The sequence below is a fragment of the Prinia subflava genome, chromosome 2 (assembly GCF_021018805.1).
Source record: "Prinia subflava isolate CZ2003 ecotype Zambia chromosome 2, Cam_Psub_1.2, whole genome shotgun sequence".
NCBI lineage: Eukaryota > Metazoa > Chordata > Aves > Passeriformes > Cisticolidae > Prinia > Prinia subflava.
This window is the reverse complement of record NC_086248.1, coordinates 61,403,222-61,424,675: the sequence shown is the minus strand read 5'-3', so window position 1 is coordinate 61,424,675 and position 21,454 is coordinate 61,403,222. Positions and strand designations below refer to the sequence as shown.

Below are 21,454 nucleotides of genomic sequence, written 5' to 3'. Positions count from 1 at the left end.
TCCACTCACTTGCCCTCTCCTGACCAGTTCAAAATCTGAACAAACAAAGCAATTTTTCTACCCTACAAATGACTTCTCCTTAGAGAGCACCTTCCTGCAGAAGGTTCAATTTTTTCCCTACACTGCCTAGAACACAGGGCATGCTGCTCCCTCGCAGAGGTGCACTGCAAAACCTCATTCTTACTATTTGCCCCAGGGCTGAAGCATGGCAGAGCTTTTCAAAACCGCAAGTTCAAGTAAACACTCCCTGTCTCAGAGACCTAAAGACTTCAGGCTATATAAGCAAAATCTTTCTGTACAAGTGCCAGCAAGGTGAGAGGAGAGGCAAATGACTTCTTTCTTCCTGATACCTCCCACACAGAGACTGGTCTTGTTTCTATTTGCACTCATCTTTACTTTGCTGACTCAAACATTGATGCTTCAAAAATGTAAAACAGCACTGAGTATAAAAATGCTAAGTGGGCACATTACCTGAATAACACAAGTTTTCATCTCTCCCTCCACCTCTGGCTTGTCACTGCCATCAACATCCTTGTTTCCTGAGGGAGGTGAAGATGTGGTGGAATGTGCAGCATTTAAACTTCAGATTCCAGTCAACTAAAACAGCAATATTGTGACTTGAGAGTCACAGGGAAGAGTTACAAGGTACACTGTTGAGGCTGATCTGTACATCCTTGTACACTGTGCTTCCAAAGGGATGTAGAAATCTACACAGGCATTTGCTTTCTGCACTAACAAACATCAAACACCCTGTCTACAAGGACGAGCAAAACATTAAAATAGTTGTATTACTGTTTTCAGACAGAGTCATTAAGAGAAAAATTTCTGTGCAAGACTGATGTGAAACAGCCTCAACACGAAACACTGCAGGAGCTCCTGAGAAAACGAGCCATGATGCCGTCAGCCCATAAACAACCCCCGTGTTACAGCTCTCATGACTAGAACAAATGGCACCATCTCGTTAGATCTCAGTGCCTTGCCTCTGCAGGCTGCATGAAGAGCATCCAGGGAAAGATTAGGCAAGGCACAGATGAAGCGAGTGGGAAGAAGAAAGCACATTGAAGTATCACCTTATTGCTCTGTTCCTCCAATTACCCGCTCAGTCACTGTGCAGCACAGACGAGGCTTTCTGGCAGGAAAAAATTGTCTGGAATAAACCCACAGAAAGATGCCATAGCTCCTGAATCCGTGGATGAGCCCTAGAGGCTCCAAGGAGAACATCCTTGTTGCCTACACTCCCCAAAACTCGAGGCAAAGCCTAAAAAGTCCCCATCTGAGCACAAAAATCTGCAGCGTAGCTACGCATTGCTAGTGAAAAAAGGAGAGTGCAACCAAGAAATGACACAATGCACCAAGCTAAGTTTTCTCCTTCCTTCTTTTTGGAAGCTGTATTCTCAGCAGAATGATGCATAAAAACCTACTTGAGACAAAAAGGCAAAGGAAAAACAATGCCAATACAACTATATACTGATATCAGAAAAAAAGGGGAGAAAAAGCCCAGATATCTATTATTTTGGAAATAGCAGCACAATACAGCTTGAAAACAAGGTAACAAAAGGAGATGGGAGAAAGAAAGGCAAAATAGCACTTAAAATTCACATTACTTTTCCCACAAAATCTATCACCATTATGTACCATCATAAAAATCAAGTCCCCCAAGCAAAGAGCAAAAACAAAGTGTTACTGACTTCCAGCATGTATAAATATATAAAACAAGAACACAAAGTCTCTGCAAAAATATTTAAACATTTTAAGTTTATATAACCCCCCCACGTATTTTGTTTACAAAAGGCTGAAATAGCTTAGTAAATATTTACAGACCCCTTAGCACAAGTAAGCAGAACTCATTAATTTTAATAGCAAGATTGCCACAAAGGTTTGAAATGCTTCTAAAAACAGTGCAAAATATTAGACAGTTAAGCTGTGATGGTTTTTATCTGTTTGTTTTATATAACAAACGGATTTATCTTGAAAGACAACTGAAGTCTCCTTCCCCTGTCCTCTTTTTGCATTTTAATGCTGCTGCTCAATTATGCAGCATGCAATGTTAAAATGCTTATATGCAATTTAACCATTGTCTGCAGTCCTTGTGGCTTGAATAAACTGCCTAGTTAATTAATGACACATCTTCAAGGCTATAAAAAGTCTCCAGCCATTTTTCCCAGTGATCTGAGTAATTCATCCATCAATGAGAATAAGGATCTCAGATCTTCCTCAACGACTGTATCTTACAGTCCAATTTTGAGTGGCCCTAGTCACTGTAACCATTATTTGGTAGTCTCTACATCCGAATTCCTGGGAGAAAACAATGCATTTTTGTACGTTCAGACACAAAAATATAATTATTCCCTGGCATATTTACAGCTCCTTTATGTGAACCTGTAAATCCTTAATAGGAACAAAAATTATTCTAATAAAGACCAAAATAATTGCTTACATTTTCACATTCTAGAGGCTGTAACCTTTTCCGTTTTGTCCTTCCTTCTCTTCATTCATAATAATTATGGTAAATAGCTACCTTCCCTATACTGCCCCAGCTGCCCCTTTGTAGCTCCCTGTCATCATTCTGTCAACTCATTAGAAGGCCATCTTCAAGATTTTTTTCCACATATCCAGATGTCTGAGAATAATTAAACTTGACCAGTGTGACTACCATAACAGCAAGGACTGCCCAAATTAAATGTGTGCTACAGCACCTGAATAAAACCAAAACAGAAGGATGAGTGGGAGCACAAACATCTCATTTCAGCGCCACAGGCAAATGCAGATGGAGGTGAGAAGGCAACAGCAGGGCCCAAACAGATGCAACATTTTCCAACACTTATAAGTTCTATGGTTTTAAGCTGTGTGCTGGAAGCGAGGTAAGGCTACTACCCTTACTTTCAGCTTAGGAGCTGTTCAGAACACCATTGCCTTGAAAAGGTAGTACCAACTGCAAATCACAGTTCACAGGTGAAAACTGGGGATCCAAAAGCAGACTGTACTAAAGGGGATTTATTAGGCAAAACTCCTGCCAAGGACTAAAGCCATACCAAACCCAAGAACGCCGTGAGGGAGGCTCATGAAACACCTGATGCCACTGGTAACCATTTGACAGCACTTCTTGTCCATCAGCTCCTACCTCCCGTGAGCGCTGTGGCTGCCACACAGTCTGATCCTGTTCGGGGACATGTCTGGCACCACGTTCTGTGCTGGGCCAGCACAGGGATCCCACCCAGCCCCAGTGTGGGCCCATGAAGAGCCATAGCCCCTTCCTCACGGGGAGCTCCGCTCTGGGGCCCGGGCCCCACCCTGAGGCACTGCAGGCACGGGAAGGAGCTGAGGCTGCCTCTGCCTCCTGCTTGCCACGGAAAAAAGATGCCGAAGCGTCTCTGTGGTTGCCATGGGAATAGGACGGCAAGTGCTGGGAGCAGGAGTGACTAACAGCTTAGAAACTGCCTCCCTGCACAGCTACTGCAAGCTTCAAGAGACTTCTAAAAAAACCACATACTGAGCTCCTGCACCCCGCATTGTGTGTGACACGACACAATTCATCTGCTGCTGCTCTCACTGTTTTCTTCCAGTGCATTTTAAGACCCTTCAGTGCACAGGGTATCTGTTCCTAACATGGTGCCGTTTCACCAAGAGCATCATTTAGGCTGATTAGGAACAGACGAGGCTGAACCTTGGGGGCTGTATTTGCACATTTTCAGTGCTCATGCATGTTGCATCACAATGGGACCACGTACAACACTTCATGTTGTACCCAGCAGGATGCGGATCAAATTAGCCTACCTGGTTATATAATTATTGTCAAAGCAAACAGAAGGAAGCATGCTGGCAAAGTTCACATATACCTGTATGTATACATATACTTGTCATGTGCTAGCCAAACAGAATCCTGTCCAGTCCCTGAATTTCCACAAATAAAAGCTTACAACAGGAAAAGGGGAGGGGGGAAAACCAGAAATGGGCACTTACAGCTGCTAGGAAAGTCCAATAATTTGTACTAGCAGAGATGCAGGGAACAAATATAGGTTACTAGCACCTCCTGGGATATCCAGGAATTAAAATATATTAATTCATTTTCATTGAGGTTCCTCCACTAGAGAGTGACTTTCCTTTTCACACACAGAAACAGCAACAGAAACAGCCCCAGGGAAGTTCAAGGGGTTACACTATATTGCTATAAACAAAGGGATAATCAGACCCTCTACAGTTCTCACCCAGTTCTCTCACAATGTCTTTCTCCATCATAAAGAGAGATAATCTCTTTCATGGGTAAAATATTGGGAGAAGGAGAAGGAAAGGGTGGCCTGAAGGCAGAGGAAATTGATAGAAAAATGTCACTGGAAGTTCAGCAAACACACAGGAAAGGAGACAAAGCACTGGAAAAATGTTTTGTATGATTTGTGGGTTTAGGAAAAATCCTGAATTACTTATTGACATTGCTTCTATAATTATAAATAAACCCTTTGGTTAGTCAAAAGTCAAGCTCTTCTCACTTATGAAAACCTCGATCTGCTTGGTATGTACACCCCTTCTGAAAACAAGCATGGGACAATGCTGCAGAACTGTCTCAAGACAGGAGACAGCATTCTCTGATATTTCAAATTTATTTTTAATTTCAAATATACTTTTCATCTCTATATGATCATAGGTGAGCCTGTTCACCAGAAAAATACTCCACATGTCTCCTACAGCCTCTTGTAGGCCTTAAAAAAACCCATTTAAAAACTGCAAGGAAAGTCCCGCTCCTGAGTAATCCCATCTATCCAAGTCTAACACAAGCATGGTACTCTAACTGAGACACAGAAAGCCCAGTCTTATAAAATCTTCCATTTGTACATCCCCAGGAGCCCAACAGGGCTCTGTCTTGGCCAGGCATGTGCTCTGGCTATAGGGTGGTACAGGGGGAAGAAATGCCTCAATGAGCAGGCCTACAGACACACAGTGAAGTGAGAAAGCTGACTTCTAGTCCTCTAAAATGAACATGCAGAATCACATTCAAAAGGCCTGTGTACTGAATGAGCTGAAGAAGCCCACAGCCAAAAGTCCATACTCAAGATCTGGGTATGAACTACAGTAGAAATCTGCCAATGACCTTCATGAGAAGTTCACCTGAGAGATGATGCTGAGAAAAAGCACTGCAGTCAACCATGTGACTCAAAGTAAGTTTGTCCCCAGCAAACAAGGAGAGCTCAAAAAACCTGAAAAACAACAGTCACAAGAAGAATGATAACATTCTCTTCCTAAAAGAAAATGCAGAACAATTTTGACTAGTGTAAATAAAATCAGCTGATAACTTAATCAGGCCAGAGTATGTACCAAATCAGTTAAAAGACACAATTATATGCTCAATTTCAGCAGACTGCAGTCCACCCTGGCACCCTCTCTAGCTCTCATCCCATCTCTCCACATTAGCCACTATCTCAAAGGTGCTTTACTTCAAGCACAGTAAAGACAGAAACCCAGAGGCCACACACACTGTCAAACAAGATGATGGTGACAATATTGCAGCTCCAACCTTTCCTTGTCTAGAGCAGAAAGGTGGTGGTAGAACGTTACCCTCCTCTTGCAGAGCTGCCACAGAGCCATCCACAGCAAGGAGTGACAGAGGTGACAGCCTACTGGGGCTGCATATACAGAAGAAAAGATGGGGGAGACAGGAGAAACCAGCAGGATGCATGCAGAAGGGAGTGAAGGGGAAAGTTAAGAGAACTGAAGAGTGAACAGACAGACTATACTGAGCAAATTTCTATCAGGACAATAGAAAATTGAGAAAACAGAACAATACCATCCCTCTGGAAATGTAAATTTTGAAGATAATTGTGGTAAAGGCCATGAGATTGTGGAGTGTAATACTTTTCAGGAATACTTTCAATAGCAACCTTCATGGTGCCAGAGGGCTAACAAAAAGAACAGTAGAAAAATCTAAATTTAAATGTCAACATTTATCTTTCAGTCACTGTACTGACAAGCAGAGTACATTAAGCAATAGGGAAGATGCTAGACTAGAATAGGATTCTGTTCAAATTTGCCTATATACCAATCAGGAGAAAATTGAGGTAAGGCAACAAGCTAGTAGGGGTATCCATTTCCATAAACACTTATTTATGTGTAATGTATGCAACGTCCTTCCTCCCCCTTTGCTATTTTTAGTTTGAACTGAGCATAGTCTCTCACCCAGCACCTCTGTGATTCATGTTTCCTCGTGCCTCCAGAGGCAAGTACATCTAAATATATTTTAGAAGATCGCTTCTTTCCACCAGCACTGGAGAATAGCACAAAGATCCATCATCACTTAACATGCAAAACCCTGCAAACCACATAGCTAGGGAGAACTGTGCAGAGCAACATCAAGCTCATGGCTGGTTTGGGTCTCTGTTTCAGTGAGTTTGTCAGCAGCAGAGTCTGTAAGTCAAGCAAGTCATTTTCACATGGCTGGAATTGGCCATTATGTTCGAAAGCATTTATCTGGATGCTGAACAAGTGTTTGCTTCCTGGAATAACCACTTATGGAGCATCCAGATTAGAGTACAAACATATTGGCTAAACTGAATTAAAGGCAGTCAGCCACTCCAAATTAAACACTCAAGTGAAGATATTTCCAAATGCAGTAGCAACAACTGAGCATCACACAAGTGGGGTAGCCTCATGTTTAAAACATAGGACTGAGAGCTATTAGATCTTAGCTTCCCCTCCTACTTCTGCTGCTTGTCTCTTCCTCTTGATCTCAAGTAAATTATTTATTGTCAAGATTTACATTTCCCTAGATTCAAAAAGAGGCAGGCAGACTCCCTGGCTTTAAAAAGCAGAGTTGCAATAATTAATTCATTATTCTTTGCAGAGTACTCTAAAATTATTAGATGCTGCTGCAGAAATGTATATTATCAGTGCTATTATATTCCACTAGCAACTCCCAAAATAACTCTACTTTGGATGAATTTATAGTATTCTGAATTCAGTGGTACCTTGAGTCTTGAACCAGCATCTTTCCATGGTGGTGTAAAATAAAGGAAGGAAAACAATCCAGCAGTGATCCTAACAGGGTTTCTCTTTGCACTGTTCTATGCCCATCATTTCCTTCATCACTGAATTATACACACATACACAACCACAGGGACAGCAAGCATGTGGACAGAAAGACCAATCCAGTCAGCTCAGCAGTGAAAGGCAAGGGATCAGTGTAAATCCTGCAAGTGAAACCAGTGCCCCAGCTCCAGCCATGCTGCAAATGGTGCTGTGTCCACTATCATATAACCCTTCAGAAAAATGGTAAAGAAGATTTTTCTAACTGGCTTTCTCACAGCTCAGCAAAATTTATTCTTCTACATTTTATTTGCATAAGGTCAAGACATCTCTTCAATACTCAATTACATACATTTGCTTATGTGAATGCAAGACATAACCATATCTGCTGCTGGAACTGCTTTTGCTGCAAGTGCAGACTGGACAAACATACACAGAAATGACCAGTCAGATGTTTAATAGTCCAGGCTGCATCTCTGCTCAAATGCATTTATAAGATACCTGTAACAACAAATTAAGGGTACAATTAACAGATCCCTGTCTCAAACAGCCAACTTTGACTAAGACTGCGTGCGAGTCAGGGTGAAAAGTGATGATATGGAATTTGGTACACTATCATATTCGCCTAATAAGAACAGGATTAATTAAATTTTCATTATCAGTGGGAGCAGCAGTTTTGATGGAAACTGACTTTACCAAGTGACCATTTTACTTGTCAACTTTTTAAGAGGTGTGTTCTATAGCACACCAATGCTACCCAACTGACACCCCTAAATGCCCCATTCCATTACCTGTTGGTCATCTGGAGTCCATATGCCACAGGTGATCTGACTCTCCAGGTTTATTTCTGAGGACCAGTGTCTTTGTCCGCTGACTGAACCGACCAGCACAAATCCATCTCTGTAGGAGATAAGTGCCTGAGTCCCATCATGGCTCCATGTAAAGTCGCTTACCTTAACATATCAAAGACAAGAAAACAGATTTATGAGCCATGTAGGATTTTCTTCCTGTTTTAATAAAGGCAGCAGCACACAGAATGAGACAGGCCAACTATTAGCCCAGCTGAAGCTCTGATGTCATGCCTACTGGAGAAAGCATTGTGCTTGCCAAGTGCTTTTGTGACAATTCTTTGTGACAATTTGCCATTCCTTTCAATAAAGAAATGTTTCATTCTCTCCTGTGCTTTTTGAAAGGTATAAAGTACCATTCCTTGTCCTCTTCATTTGGCCTCTTCAGGACCTGATCACTCTTGACTCAGAGAAAACATGCGTACCAACCTGTGCCCCACGATCGTTCACAAGCTCCACAGACCATCTGCCTTCGTATTGTATCCAAACAAATATTCCTCCATCCGCATCGCAGGTTGCTAATTTCTGGAATGGTTCATTCCATCTCACCAGCACCACCTTAGAAGATTACAAACAAAAACAGCATTACCAAAACTGCATGTTGTGCTAACAGCTATTTAACAAGAACCAGCTAAACAACACTGCCAAATAAATATCATCACATTTAAACCCTAAAGATGCACAAAATAGCAATTTTTGGCCCAGCACCAGGCGCCTCTCAAGAACAGCTGGAATCATTTTGTCACACTTGTCAGGAAATGCACAATCTCTCACCATCAGGCCTTTTTGGAAGGCACTGCACACTTTCAATAAAATCACAGGGAACAGTGGAACACACGACTCCATTACAGAAGCTGCAAACAGGAAGCCCTGGACAGATTATCCAACACTCCCTCAAATGATTCCCCACTGTAATCTCAGAGACTGTCAGACTCTGCATCAGATCATCACCTCTTGCAGACTTCAAATAAAGTGGCATGCTCTGCACACAATTTAAATACTCAGATTGAATACTCATATTCAAAACAACCCCTGAGAGTCTCAAATTATTAAAAACCAGAAATTTCATAGGAAAGTGGCTTTGCTACTGAGTGCAGAAGGAATACAAAGAAGCTTTAGATTCTTCTCTCCAGATTAGAGCTGTCTGAGCTTTTCTGGAGAATCTAATCGAGTCTAAACCTACCAAATTGCTCTCTCATTTTTAATTAATAACAATTTAACAAATACAGTATCTCTTGAGACCTCAGTATAAAACTGAAAAAAGCATGTCATCCTAGTGCCTGAAGCAAAAATTAGCAGTAAAACAATTTACCTTCTGTTAGTGACTTTTTCTTAAAATACCTTTTTTCCAAATTAGTAGTTTATTTCAAAAATATGCAGATATATAGAGGACACTTACATTCACACACAAGTAAATTCCCTCCCTCAGCTATTTTAGTGAGACAGAGTATGCAAACAAAGTAAACATATATTAAATACTCAATTAGTAGAGTGTTATTTCAACTACTTAATAAACATCCAGCTGTAATGACACTTTTTCATAAAACTAAATAGATAATTAATCATCTAAAAGTGACAGGCAAAATTTTCCTGAAATATATTTTGCTGTTTACAGAGATGGTCTGATTCTCCTAAAGATCCCAGTCCCAACACGGGCTTCTAAGGGGACAGACTCTTCCCACCTCATAAGGAAATCAGCAGTCATTTTCAGAACTAGGATATAAATATGCATACCAAAATCCTAAACTTGACAGCTGAGGAATGATCTTACAATTATTTAGTGAGGTCTACACTTATTCAGAGCGTCAAGGTCACAGCTTAAGAACGTGTCTATCAGTGGAGCTCACCAGCCCGAAGCATCAACCCTTGAACCATTAAACAACCACAGGAAAACCATTTCTTTGTTCATGTGTAAAGATTATGGGAAGAAGCAAGTATGACAAATCACCTCTCTGTTGTTACACAGCTTAGAAGAATTACATTAGAGATTTTGCAGAGAAACACAGGCCTCTACTTAACATAACCTTGCAGCTGCACTCTAAGTCACTAGTACTGTTTCCAGTTGGGCAAATTATACCATGCCCCTAGGATTATATCACACTCAGCTTTTTAAAAAAAATCTTATGTTGGAAGAGCAGTAAATAAAATATTCCATTATAGCAATGCAAGCAGATGTATTTTGTTGGAGGTGTCATTCTGTCCCTTCCACCTAAACAAGAATAGCATAGATTTCTCAAAATTTTGTTTTCATTTTGGTATAAATCCAATGCACAGTCATAATTTCATTCACCTTGAGGCAAAATGCAGCAATGATGTAAGTGTACTTGCCAGCAATGCCTAACAGTATTATGAAAGAAGTGAAGAAAAACTCAAGGATAACACTGAAAAAATCTTCATCTTTAAAAGTTGGGAGCTGTTAAGGCTAATTGTCTTGGTTTGAGGGGAAGTGAGTTTTTCAGGAGGCTGAGGTCAAACCAATCAGTGGTCAGGTTTGAATGTTGGCACCTTCAGTGGCCACTGAGGGGTTGGACACGCCTCTGAGGACACAAGGGGTTAAAAGCAAGGACTCCCAGAGAGACTTCCTCTTTCTGGCTCTGCTTTCAGCAGACGAGCATCCTTCTCCTCTCCCCTGCCCATCTTACAAGGCTGGGTGGGGGAATGGGGCCAGGTGGTCAGGCTGAGATAGGCCCGTGCCCTGAGGGGGGGAAAGAGAGAGAACGGGACTGGAGCTGAGCCAGCCCCATCCAGGATGGAGTGGTGGAGAACTTCGGAGCTGCCTTCCGTCCCCCCCGTCTCCCCCCTGCCTTGTCCCATCTCCTCCCCGCGCGCCCCCAAGGGAGAAGGTGCCGAGCTGCGTGTGGGAGTTGCCGAGCCTGCAAGTGCCTCAGCCTGTGGCCTTGCTGGGAGACAGAAGCTTTTAACTCTTTCTGAGGCAGAAGAAAACTGTTCCCAGACATTGATTCTCATGGCTGGTGGTTTCAGAAGAGAGAGAGACAGCCTGAGATCGAGATGATAAAGGACGATGGAAAGAACCCCAAATGGGCAGAGATGAAGAGGAATGGCTTTTGGGCTGGACTTTTCTTGCATAATGTTAGCCATAGACAGACCCTGAATTCTCCTGAACATAATTAAGACTGTATTTGGGTGGATGCATTTGGCTCAAAACCAAAGACTTTGTGGCAGGGATTGCCATTGTAGGAGTGGAGAACGGAGAAGAGAGGAAGAGGGTGTGGTGGTGCCCTCTGTCATGAAGGATGAAGACTTCTGTTCTTGGAACCCTCAGCCCCAGGGGTAAATGTGGGGGGGACTGCTTTTCCCAATATGAGAAGATGGCTGGCCAAGCATCCTCAAAAGAGCCCTATTGCGGTTTTGGTCCATGGATGGTGGTGAGAGCACTGGACATGGAAAGGAGGGTGTCACCCTGGTAGAATTCTCCAGGTGGTGCCGTGGGAACATGGGAGGGTGGACCTGCGTTTCCTGTGGGAGGTCTGTGGTGCGAGAGAGACTCCTCTCTCCCTGGATGGATTGAAGATTGGTTTTTTTGAGTGATGACTTTGACTGGGAACCCAGGGTTTTGGGTTAAGCAAGTAAGATGAGGGTAATGTGCAAGTGTTAACAGTTTGAGCATGTAAGGGGTGGAAATTGGGGGAGGAGAAGAAGTTCTGGGAGGTTTTCATTTCTGGTTTTGGGTGTTTAGGTTTTCTTTTCTTTTCTATTTTCTGTTGTTAAGTAGTTTAATAAAGTTTTCTTTCTATTTCAAGTTTTGGGCCTGCTCTGCTCTGTTCTTGACCACATCTCACAGTAGGTCGTTAGGAAAAACATACACTCGTGGGTGCACTGGCATTTGGCCAGCGCCAGCCCTTGACACTAATGATGACCATTAATGAGTGGAAGGTACCTATCACCACCAAAACACCCATCTTTAAGCACTTAGACACTGCTCACATTTCACCGATCATACCAAATGAATTCTGCATTGCACCAGAATGAATCACTAGACCAAATTTAAGAAAAAATCCCTAGTTGTTCAAGTAACATGAATGCTTTAGCTAACACCATTACGAATGCTACTACCTGTCTTAAGACTGCCCTGTTTAGTCTCGCAAAGATTTGAGATAAACACACAATTTTATAGATTACACACACAAGTTGATGTTGTAATATGAATTATGGGCAAAGTGACAACAATTACTTCGTTGTGTTTTGTTTCTTTTCTATTTTAAATAGGAATCTTTTTAGAACTTGAATATTTTAATTCAGATGCTGTGCAACCTGTCTTTTGTTTAGATTGGATAAAACATCCAAGAGTACATTTGAACATAAACAAGATTAACTAGAGCTTCCATCCATCTCAATTAGATACAAATTAGTAACTTCCAAAAGAAACTTATTGCTTTATAATCAGAAATGAAAGCGAGGCAATGATTCTTCTATGCCTTCTGACAACAGCCTCATAAGGAAGCAAATTTGTAATTTGAAAATTCGACTCATTTAAACACAGAGCAAATGTTATTTTACGAGGTCATTTTAAAGATGATGCTGTAATTTATGCTGAGTCCACAACTGCTTTGAATATTTCCAATTTCATTTTAGACACTTAACATGCTGAAGAAGAGGTAAAGAAAGGAAGGATTACTCTAAGTATTAAGATGACTTTTGGCTTTTATGTTGGCTCAAACATAAAGCATATGAAAACATGTCCCACTGATAGCACACTTAAATAACGCACGAGCTTGAATTACCCCACTACAAAGAGGAATTTAACTGCTAACCCATAAATGCAAAGATATCATTACTTTCACTAACAGCTTCAACTCACAGAGGACCCATTTTTACTTCTGCCTTTATGGTCCTCTGCTTTGCACTTAGCATCTTCACATAGGTACCTGAAGGTCTGAATTGTTTTATCTTGTACTCGAAAGAGCAAGAATGCTGGTACACATTCAAAAAGTAAATTGTCTGTGGACCATTTGTGGTTCCACACAATCTTTCTATATTGTCCAATTATTTTTGTTTGGTTGGTTGGTTGTAAGATTTTTTAATTCTATAAAAAATACAAACTGTGGTTGTTCTAGTCTTGGAAAAAAAAATGTATCACAGGTATTAATCAGCTTCTAAACCACTATCTCACACAGGATATGATCTCTCATGAATAAAACTTGGCCTGAGATATTAAGTAAAATGTAAAGGCCAACAATTTGCCCCTAAAAAGGATGCTTTCCACAAAGCTGTGAGCTTTTGAGTCAGTCTTATGTTTTCTTTGAGCTCCTTTTTATACAAGGAACAGTGGTAAAAAAATTGTTTCAAAAGTTCAGCATTCAGGACCTTCAACATCTCTGGTTTAATTGCCAACTTGTTGTTTAGGAATTAAAATTTAATTAATCCTAAATGTGCTAGAAACTCTACCCAAGAACTGATTGGATATTTTAATGCTGCTAACAATGTTATTATCTATTTAAGATTTTAAACAAGAAATTTTGAGTAACTGCAATTTTGGAGCAGCAAATGTGTGATTTATAGTAAATGTGATCTCTTCCCAACAGAAGGCAGGTTTGGTAATCTAAATTTATTACATGCTATTGACACTTTCAGTAATTTTTTCACATTTTCTAGCACCATACAAGACCATTAAAATCCAAAGCATTCAGAGAGCTTTTTTCCTAATTTCATTACGATTTTTGAAGGAGATAATTGAAAATACAACACCAATCAGTTTTGCAAGAGCAGAAGTCCTTAATCTAGCATAGCACACAACAGTCATCACTGAAATCTTATTTCTGTACATACAGTACATAATTGCTAGAGAAGCAAGGGACAAACATCTACAAAAAATGGGTAAGTACCTAGGGCAATTAGTTCCTAGAGTTCCTTACCAAATTTAGATAGATTTTATTATGGATATACTGTAGTGAGTCACAGTGATTCATTTTTTTAAATCTCTGATCCTGCATCCATTTTCCTGGGGAGAGGCATATGATCTAAAGATAGAGGTCTTCTCCAGCATTCATTTTCATATATGCTATGGAGATGTGCTTGCAGATGGGCTGCCACAGCAATAGAGAGCAGAGAATCCTCCATGCCAATGTTTGATTACAGCACGACTTGCTGCACCTGAAGAGCCACGTTCCTGTATCTGGCATGAGCATTTCTGCAATTACAAGTGAAGCTGACATCTTTGCAGGGTGCACAGGATGCGATGCATTGTAACTCCACTGAGCATATGGAATAGCTGGCCTTTCCCTCCCCAGATAAATCATTCATTTCTAATGCTACTGAAAGCTACTGAAATAGTTCCACCTTCCAAGCAGACAGCACAGGACCTAACTATTCCCAGGACACAATAACAAAGGAGATTAGGCTATTGCTTACAGTAGCAGAGTACAAGACTCAGTCTATCAAAAGCTTTCTTTCAATCCTATGCTTTTAGGAAAGTACTCAACTTTTTAAAGGAACGTATAAAAGTTTAAAGAAAGCATTGGCAAAAGGGACTGGACGATCCACCTGGAATCACTCAGCATCACCTATTTGCTTTATCAAATAGTAGTTATGCAACTCTCTAATATCAAATAGTCCTGTTATGCAACTCTCTAATAAATCACTTTGATCTTTACTTGTGGTTAGAAGTATGGATAAATATGTGCATACAGTAGGTGCAACACATGGGCACGCATTACAGTTTATTAATGGCCACAGAACTGAAAAAAATCTGTAAGTATATCTATCAAAGAAAAAAGATGGGTGTGCAATGGGGCACAGAAATGGAGGACTGAAGTACAAGAACCTGAGAAAACAATGACCACCTTTACATGCTACTGTATTTCAGTGCCTCTCCCTCCACTGTAGAGAGACACAGCTACACATATATACACGTGTATATGCATTACATACATATAACATGGGTATGTGCATGAATACACATCCCTATCAGTCCTTGAGGAACCTGTGCCAGCTCTGTACATTCACTAGTTAACGAACTGAAGTTAGTTAACTGAAGTGGATTTTTGTAACTAAAATATAATTTGAAAGTTGGAACAGGCACCCAGAATAAGCAGTAGAGTTGTAGTTAATGAGCTATTGCTTCTCACAATACCTATAACCAATATTTAGCCACAAATGGTTCTGCATGTGTTTAGCTCAATGAAACATTTGACTGTCTTTTAAATATTAGTATTTTTTTAAAAAAAGGTTATCTAAGTTTTCTCCCTCCTAACTTCTCATACTGCAGATTGTTTGCAATTGTTCTTACTTTCACCTTCCCTTATGACCTTTATTTTGTGCCATTACAATAATGTCAGGATAATTCTATCCACTCAAACTAATTCAATCACACAAAGAGCATCAAGAAAGTATTTCTGCTACTAATACCAGACAAAAAAGCAGCAGATGTTGTAGACAGCAAGTTGGCATCACCCCTCCTTCTATGCTCCTTGTCTTCTATTGCATTCTGTAATGATACACTCCCTATCTCTCCCATACCTGCAGAGCTCTGGCTTGTTTCCAGTGACATTCCAACCGGATGGAAGTGCCTCATTTGCATACGGAGCTGTCACTTTCCTTGGTATGATACCTATCAAGGAATCATTATTACTAAGAAGGAACTACTACTATTAATAACAAATATCATGCAGCTAAAGAATGGCAAATCTGTAATGGCATTTACATTTCTTAAGAAAAACTGCCAACTCACAAGAGGGGCTGCAGGTTACAGAGGGGGTAAAAGAACAGCAAATGAGTTCTGGGAGACAGAAAACACCGTCCAAATTCTTCGTGTTTCTCTAGTCTAAACAATAAAAGTGAGCTCTCCTCCTAGAAGGGCTGGAGCAGCCTCCAGATACCTGAGGGACAGATGCCCTGCAATATCCCTATCCCTGCCCCAGGATAAGCTTTGGTCAGCGGTGCCCTGCACCGAGAGCACAGCAGCTGCTCACAGCTCCCGAGGGTTTGGCTGCTGCCACTGGCACAGCTTTGCACTGCCACTCGTACATCCTTTCTGCCAGGATCCTACCTCTCTATTGAAAGAAGTGTATTATTCTGCAGCTGCTGTCATCTCGCTTGTTCTGGTCTTTGAAAAGAAGTTTCGATTTTTTTTTTAAGCTTACAATCTGATTTCATGGTATAACATTGTCAATAAGCTAAGCAGGTCACCTGGGGACTTAGCCTTGTGCTAAATGAAATCAGAGGAATGAAATAGGGCTGGACCAGCAAGAAAGTTCTGACCTTAATGGAGATGAAAAGTCCAGGTCCAAACCTGTACCTTCTTCTGACCACAGACTTCTCTGTGGCTTTCATGTGAAACCCTGCTCCAAATCCCTAACTCAAACACCTCAGCTAAAGCTCTGAAGTTAAGTACAATGTAGATACATTAGAAGCTCTGTGCCATTTTGTTGGATGTACTTTCTCTGATTCTTTCCCCTTTTCTCCTTGTTTGTTTTCATTATGCTCAGGGCACACTCCAGGCTGACAAAGACTCGGATCACCTGAGCAGTTGCAGAAAGAGGAAAGGCCAGGTAGGAGCAGTGCAGCTCACCAGCAACAACCCTCTGAGTACATGCAGGGAGGTATCCACTCACTCTTATGTGTGAGTTGCTGGCAGCCTCTGCAAGTAACAGTGTGGTTGCTACTCAGCAAGGTTTGTTTATTTGCTTTGCAGATGAATGACAAATATAGCTATTTTTAAAAGGTATCTTGAGGTTGGCACCCAACCCACCACATACACCTATTTTTGAAAGGTATCATATGGTTGGCATCCAATCCCCAATGGATGCCAGTCTGATCTTCAAAAGCTTGAGGAAATGATTTTGGCGAATAGACAATGGCAAAAAAAATCTTTTGAGAGCTGCTTTGAGGAAGGAATGCCTTTAGTGTAAGATGTTGTCTTAAAAATACCTAGACTGTCAACATCTCACTGAATACATTTAGGGGCCTTGATAGTAAACTGCCAAGATGAGGACTCAGAAAGGCTCTAAAGCTTTACAAGTCTCCTTAAGTGATACACTTCATTTCAAGAAATACACCCTCCTCAATGTCTAGTAGTCCCAAGGATTTGCCACATAACCATTTTATTTGTTCACAGAACACAAAATGTGTTACTTTATCGCCTGTTTTTGAGAAAAACATGCCCAAGACTCCTCACAGGTACCAAACAAGAAGTATAATGCTCCTATGAATGAAGTGGCTCAGAGTTCAAAGTTAATTACTCTTTTCGCTCTGGACTCACCACATTTAATTGTGACTTCAGACAACCACAATTATGGGGGACATTAAAAAAAAAACCAACACATCAACAGAAATTAGTTGCAGCCAAAGTATATCCCACACATTTGTTTGGGCAGCAGAAGATTTGACAGGTCAGAACAGAAAGGTGCATGTGAGAAAAGTAACAGGTGATATGACTCCAACATGGATGAGAAGATGTTGATATCTAGCTACTGGTTCTCAGTTAAGTAAGTTTGTTATCTATTTCTTCAAGGGCTGTTAAAAGCAAGTAGTTGGTTAGGATCTGAAGAAAAATAATTAAGGCATGAAAAATTAAGATTTAACCACCCATATGCACAAGATAGCTGCACACTATTATGTTCTTGGAAGGGAAATTGGTGGAGGTATGCTCTTCTCCAATCTTGCAGACAACAGTGTGACAGTGAGAAGGTCTACAGTGTGCTTTTGACTCCCTTCCCTTCACAAGGATTCTCAAGTCCCAAAAGCTCTTTCACAGAAAAGACAGCTGTTTCCACAGAAAAATAATTTTTAAATGATGCCACTCAGTTCCACTGAGGCAAATTCCTTTATGGCATACACATTACCACCCCTGTCCTGTCAATGGTCATCCTGTACTTAGGCTGTAAGATACGTCTGCTTCATTGCCCATACACACTCCCTATAAATGCAAGGGCAAGTCCAAGTTAAATAAAAATAAATCAAAACTGAATGTTGGTAAGGATGAGCAACGGATAAAATAGTACTTTCATCACCTTCCTTTGTAAGGAAAAGATTTCACTTTGTTGCAGTTTCCATACAGATAAAACACCATAGTAAAGAAAGCAGAGACAACTATTCTAGCTAAAGATGAACAAGCACTTTGCTGTAAGATCAAAATACCAGGAACAATATAGTTCCTCCTCTTTCTAGCAAATCACTGATGAGCACCATTAGGAAAGGCTCATTCCTGTTAAAATAAGACGCATGCAGTAACTATGCTGAGCTGGAAGTTCCTTGGGTTTGAGCATCTATGGTGGAGTATTTTCCCACAAGTTAAAAAAACCCAGTAGATTTAAAATCTCTGATATTTAGTCTATATTAAATTAAAAATACATGAGCCTAATGCTCATTTAACTAACACCTGACAAAATTACATTACAGATGGTATAAATCAGGACCATTGCAAAAACCTCCACATTTCCATTCACTTTTGGACTGAGTATGAGAAGCTCACTCTAAATGAACCTCATGCTTTAAGAACAGAAACAACACTCACTGACATCCACCAGTGCCTCATCAGTGCTATACGAATTCAGAGTCTATGCACATCTTTGTTCGAAGTTTTGAGGGAAGAAAATATCCAATCAAAATATGCCAAGCGTAAAGCAGATTTAAGATACTATCTTTTTCTTTTTTCTTTTTTTTTAACTGGCTAAAAATAGAGAAAAATATTGGATGCAGAGATATAGAAACCTTGTAAGAGAATCTATGGATCTTCTTGTCTCTACGGCTCTTCCTTTTAAAAATATCCAAAGTAAAGGAGCACCAAGTGATCACATAAAAAACCCCCACCCAACACCACTCCCTAAAAAAGTCCCAGCAAAATTAAAGAAAAAAGCTAACAACAAAACAAAACAAAGGAGACACATTAACAATAAACACTACTGAAAACTATTCCAACTTAACATGAACTAGCTCTACTCTACTTTCTAACTGCAGCTAATTAGGAATTCCTGTACTATCTTCCCACCTTGTAAATGGTATCTTGTTCAGGAATACCCCCAGGGCAATGTATTGCTGGAAAAAGCCAGTGAAGTGACTATGACAAACACACTCTCCCTTATACTCAGTCTTCCCAGTTCGGTGGCTAAAAATTCCTGATCAAGTTCATCTAATAGTGCAATATCATGTTATTACTTTACATGCATATATTAATCACAAAAAAATTATTCAAGAAAGAAAAAAACTCTATGAGGAAATTTTAAAAGAAAGCTCTTAAAAATGTAATACAAATTCTGTTATATAAAACTGTGCTAGTTAACAAGAGGAAGGAGGTAACACAAGTTCTTCACTTTCTGGAGTCTATTCTGAGAAGTGCCAGAAAAATAATGGTGTCTCACGACCACACACAGAGGATCTGCCCGTATCAAATACACTAAGTCTGTCTATCTCAAATATACCAAGGTGACAGATCATTTTTGCTTGTCAGATATTCAAACTCACATAGCACAACAATTAAGTAACATTATTTCCGGTTTCTGAACATCATCATTAGCATTTGTGGTGGGCATTTTATAATCAGAAGCTGATCAGTGACTGTCTTCAGATTTTACAGGTTAGACTATAATTTAGCTTGAACCTGCTTAGCTGAATCACTGTAAAGGACCACCAAATAAGTCTTAGCTAGAATCTGACTAGATAGAATCTGCAGCACAAAATTTTTACAAGTCCTCTCTATGGAGATGAACTTCACTCTTTAAGAGATACAGTAAAAACTTGATTTTTGTCAGCAATGTAAACAGAAAATACCTTAAAATTCACAAGGAGTGTCAGAGAGTGTTATCCAAGTATGACTATTTCTCCAAGAGCTACAATACCTCAACCCTAATTGTTTTTTTCAAACACAAGGAACTAAAAATAATCCAAACTTCAGGAGAAGCACAGATCAGCTCTTCAAATCTATTATGAACTCCCAGGTGGTAATAGCTGGGCACTAATGTAATAGGCTGAGTTATAAGGTGGATTTGAGACAGATGGTACAGCTGGGCACTTCACTGCTGAAGTGGGACTACTTTGCTATCTGAAATACCCAACTACTGTTATCTCAATCATCAAGTCCACCCACATAGCCTCTGTGTGAGTTCCACGCCATTATAGAATATTTCTGTCCACCTGAGGAATACTGGTGACCTCAAATTAATCACAGGTACTGAGAAAAGAAAGCATTTATATAAATTTTATTGGAGTGCCTGGACTGTCTTTGTGTGACTCACGGAGAGTGCGCATCCCTAATCCTTTTGTGGGGTCGAGGAAATTCCACCACGTTATTTTGCAAAGGTGGAACATCTGCTTTCACTTCCAGCACAAGGCCACCACCTGAACCCCACCTGCTGGCTGCCCCAGTGGGTCACCCACACAGTGCTCAGCTAGTGGCATTTAGAACAGCTACTGCAGGGACTGTGTAATTGCTGAGATGGACATAGAAAACAAAGTGGAAAATGAAATAGCGTCTACTTCCAAGGAGGACAATGTAAGGGAGTGACCAGTTAGTAAAGCAGGGAATGCAGAAAGGCCAGAACAGCCACTCAGCACCTGCACCTCTTAGGAGAGAAAGGTATAAAGAGGAGAACTAAATTTACAACACAATAACTAGAAATCCCAATATTTACAAGCAAGACATTTAGCTTAGTATATTAGAACAAATAAGACAACAGAGGCCTACCAAGAATTATTTTGTTAATATATACACACATATAGTACCCCCATGGAGGCTCTGACTCAGGCTTGAGACATACTGGCCCATTTAATTTGCAGTAATATGATACGAACTTCTGACAATGCGAATATCAGATAAAGAAATGCCATAATCTAAGAAATGCCATAATCTAAGAAATGCCAAATAGCAGATTTCGAAAATGCTATCCTTGCTGTGGCTGGCCTGCAATTCTGCACAGGCTGTTTTCAGAGCAAACTTCTCTTAGGAAGTTTTATCTACATTTGCTATTTCTCCATGAAATAAAACTGTATCATGATGCAGTTGGCCAAGTGACCAATAATTTCACTTGCTTGACTTTTCAGAGAACACCAGGGAGCTATAAATACAGGGTTGAATTAGTTACTCGGACAGAAGGATAGTAACAGGCAAAAAAGCACAAATCACTGCCATTGTTTTTTACCTCTGTGGCACACAGAAGTCTCAACTAAAATTGACCCCTATGTTGTTGGAACTGCACATCTTATGATCAAGTACAGCCTTTGCAGATTTTAGGCTCGAAGAGAAAGAAAAAACCAGGCTAGGGAACCTCTGTAGGGAAGGTTGGGAATGTACTCCCTGGGCACCCAAATAGGATACAAGGGACACCATTAAACGATCAGATCGCCTGCAGTAAGGGTGATAGGTAACTCACATCTAACTAAGGACAATATTATACCTTATCTAAAGCAAATATTAACAAATGTATAGATTACTAGTTGTTCAGAAAGCAGTTTTCAAGGAGCTGAGGTAAAACTGACTTGCAGAGACCAACAAGCAACAATATTCAACCTTTAACAATCCAACCAGTATATGAACCACAGACTAGAGATGGAAGTTGTCTGATCTGTAGCCAAGAGCATGAGCCAGCTAGTTTATATGCAATGGAAAGTAACTTTTATAGTCCAGTTTATCCTTCGCTTCACCC

The 21,454-nt window shown here is 40.4% G+C and overlaps 1 protein-coding gene across 8 annotated transcripts in view; it reads right to left on the bottom strand.

The window, feature by feature from the left end:
- The window catches only part of TULP4 (TUB like protein 4), a 156,100-nt gene that overhangs the window by 50,449 nt on the left and 84,197 nt on the right, over nt 1–21,454 (bottom strand). For all 8 annotated transcript variants that reach the window (XM_063390202.1, XM_063390204.1, XM_063390207.1 and 5 more), the window contains 2 exons: nt 8,289–8,417; nt 7,803–7,964 (listed from right to left, as the gene is read on the bottom strand). In XM_063390202.1, the coding sequence (XP_063246272.1) occupies nt 7,803–7,964; nt 8,289–8,417 (291 nt within the window). The remainder of the gene's footprint in view (nt 1–7,802; nt 7,965–8,288; nt 8,418–21,454) is intronic.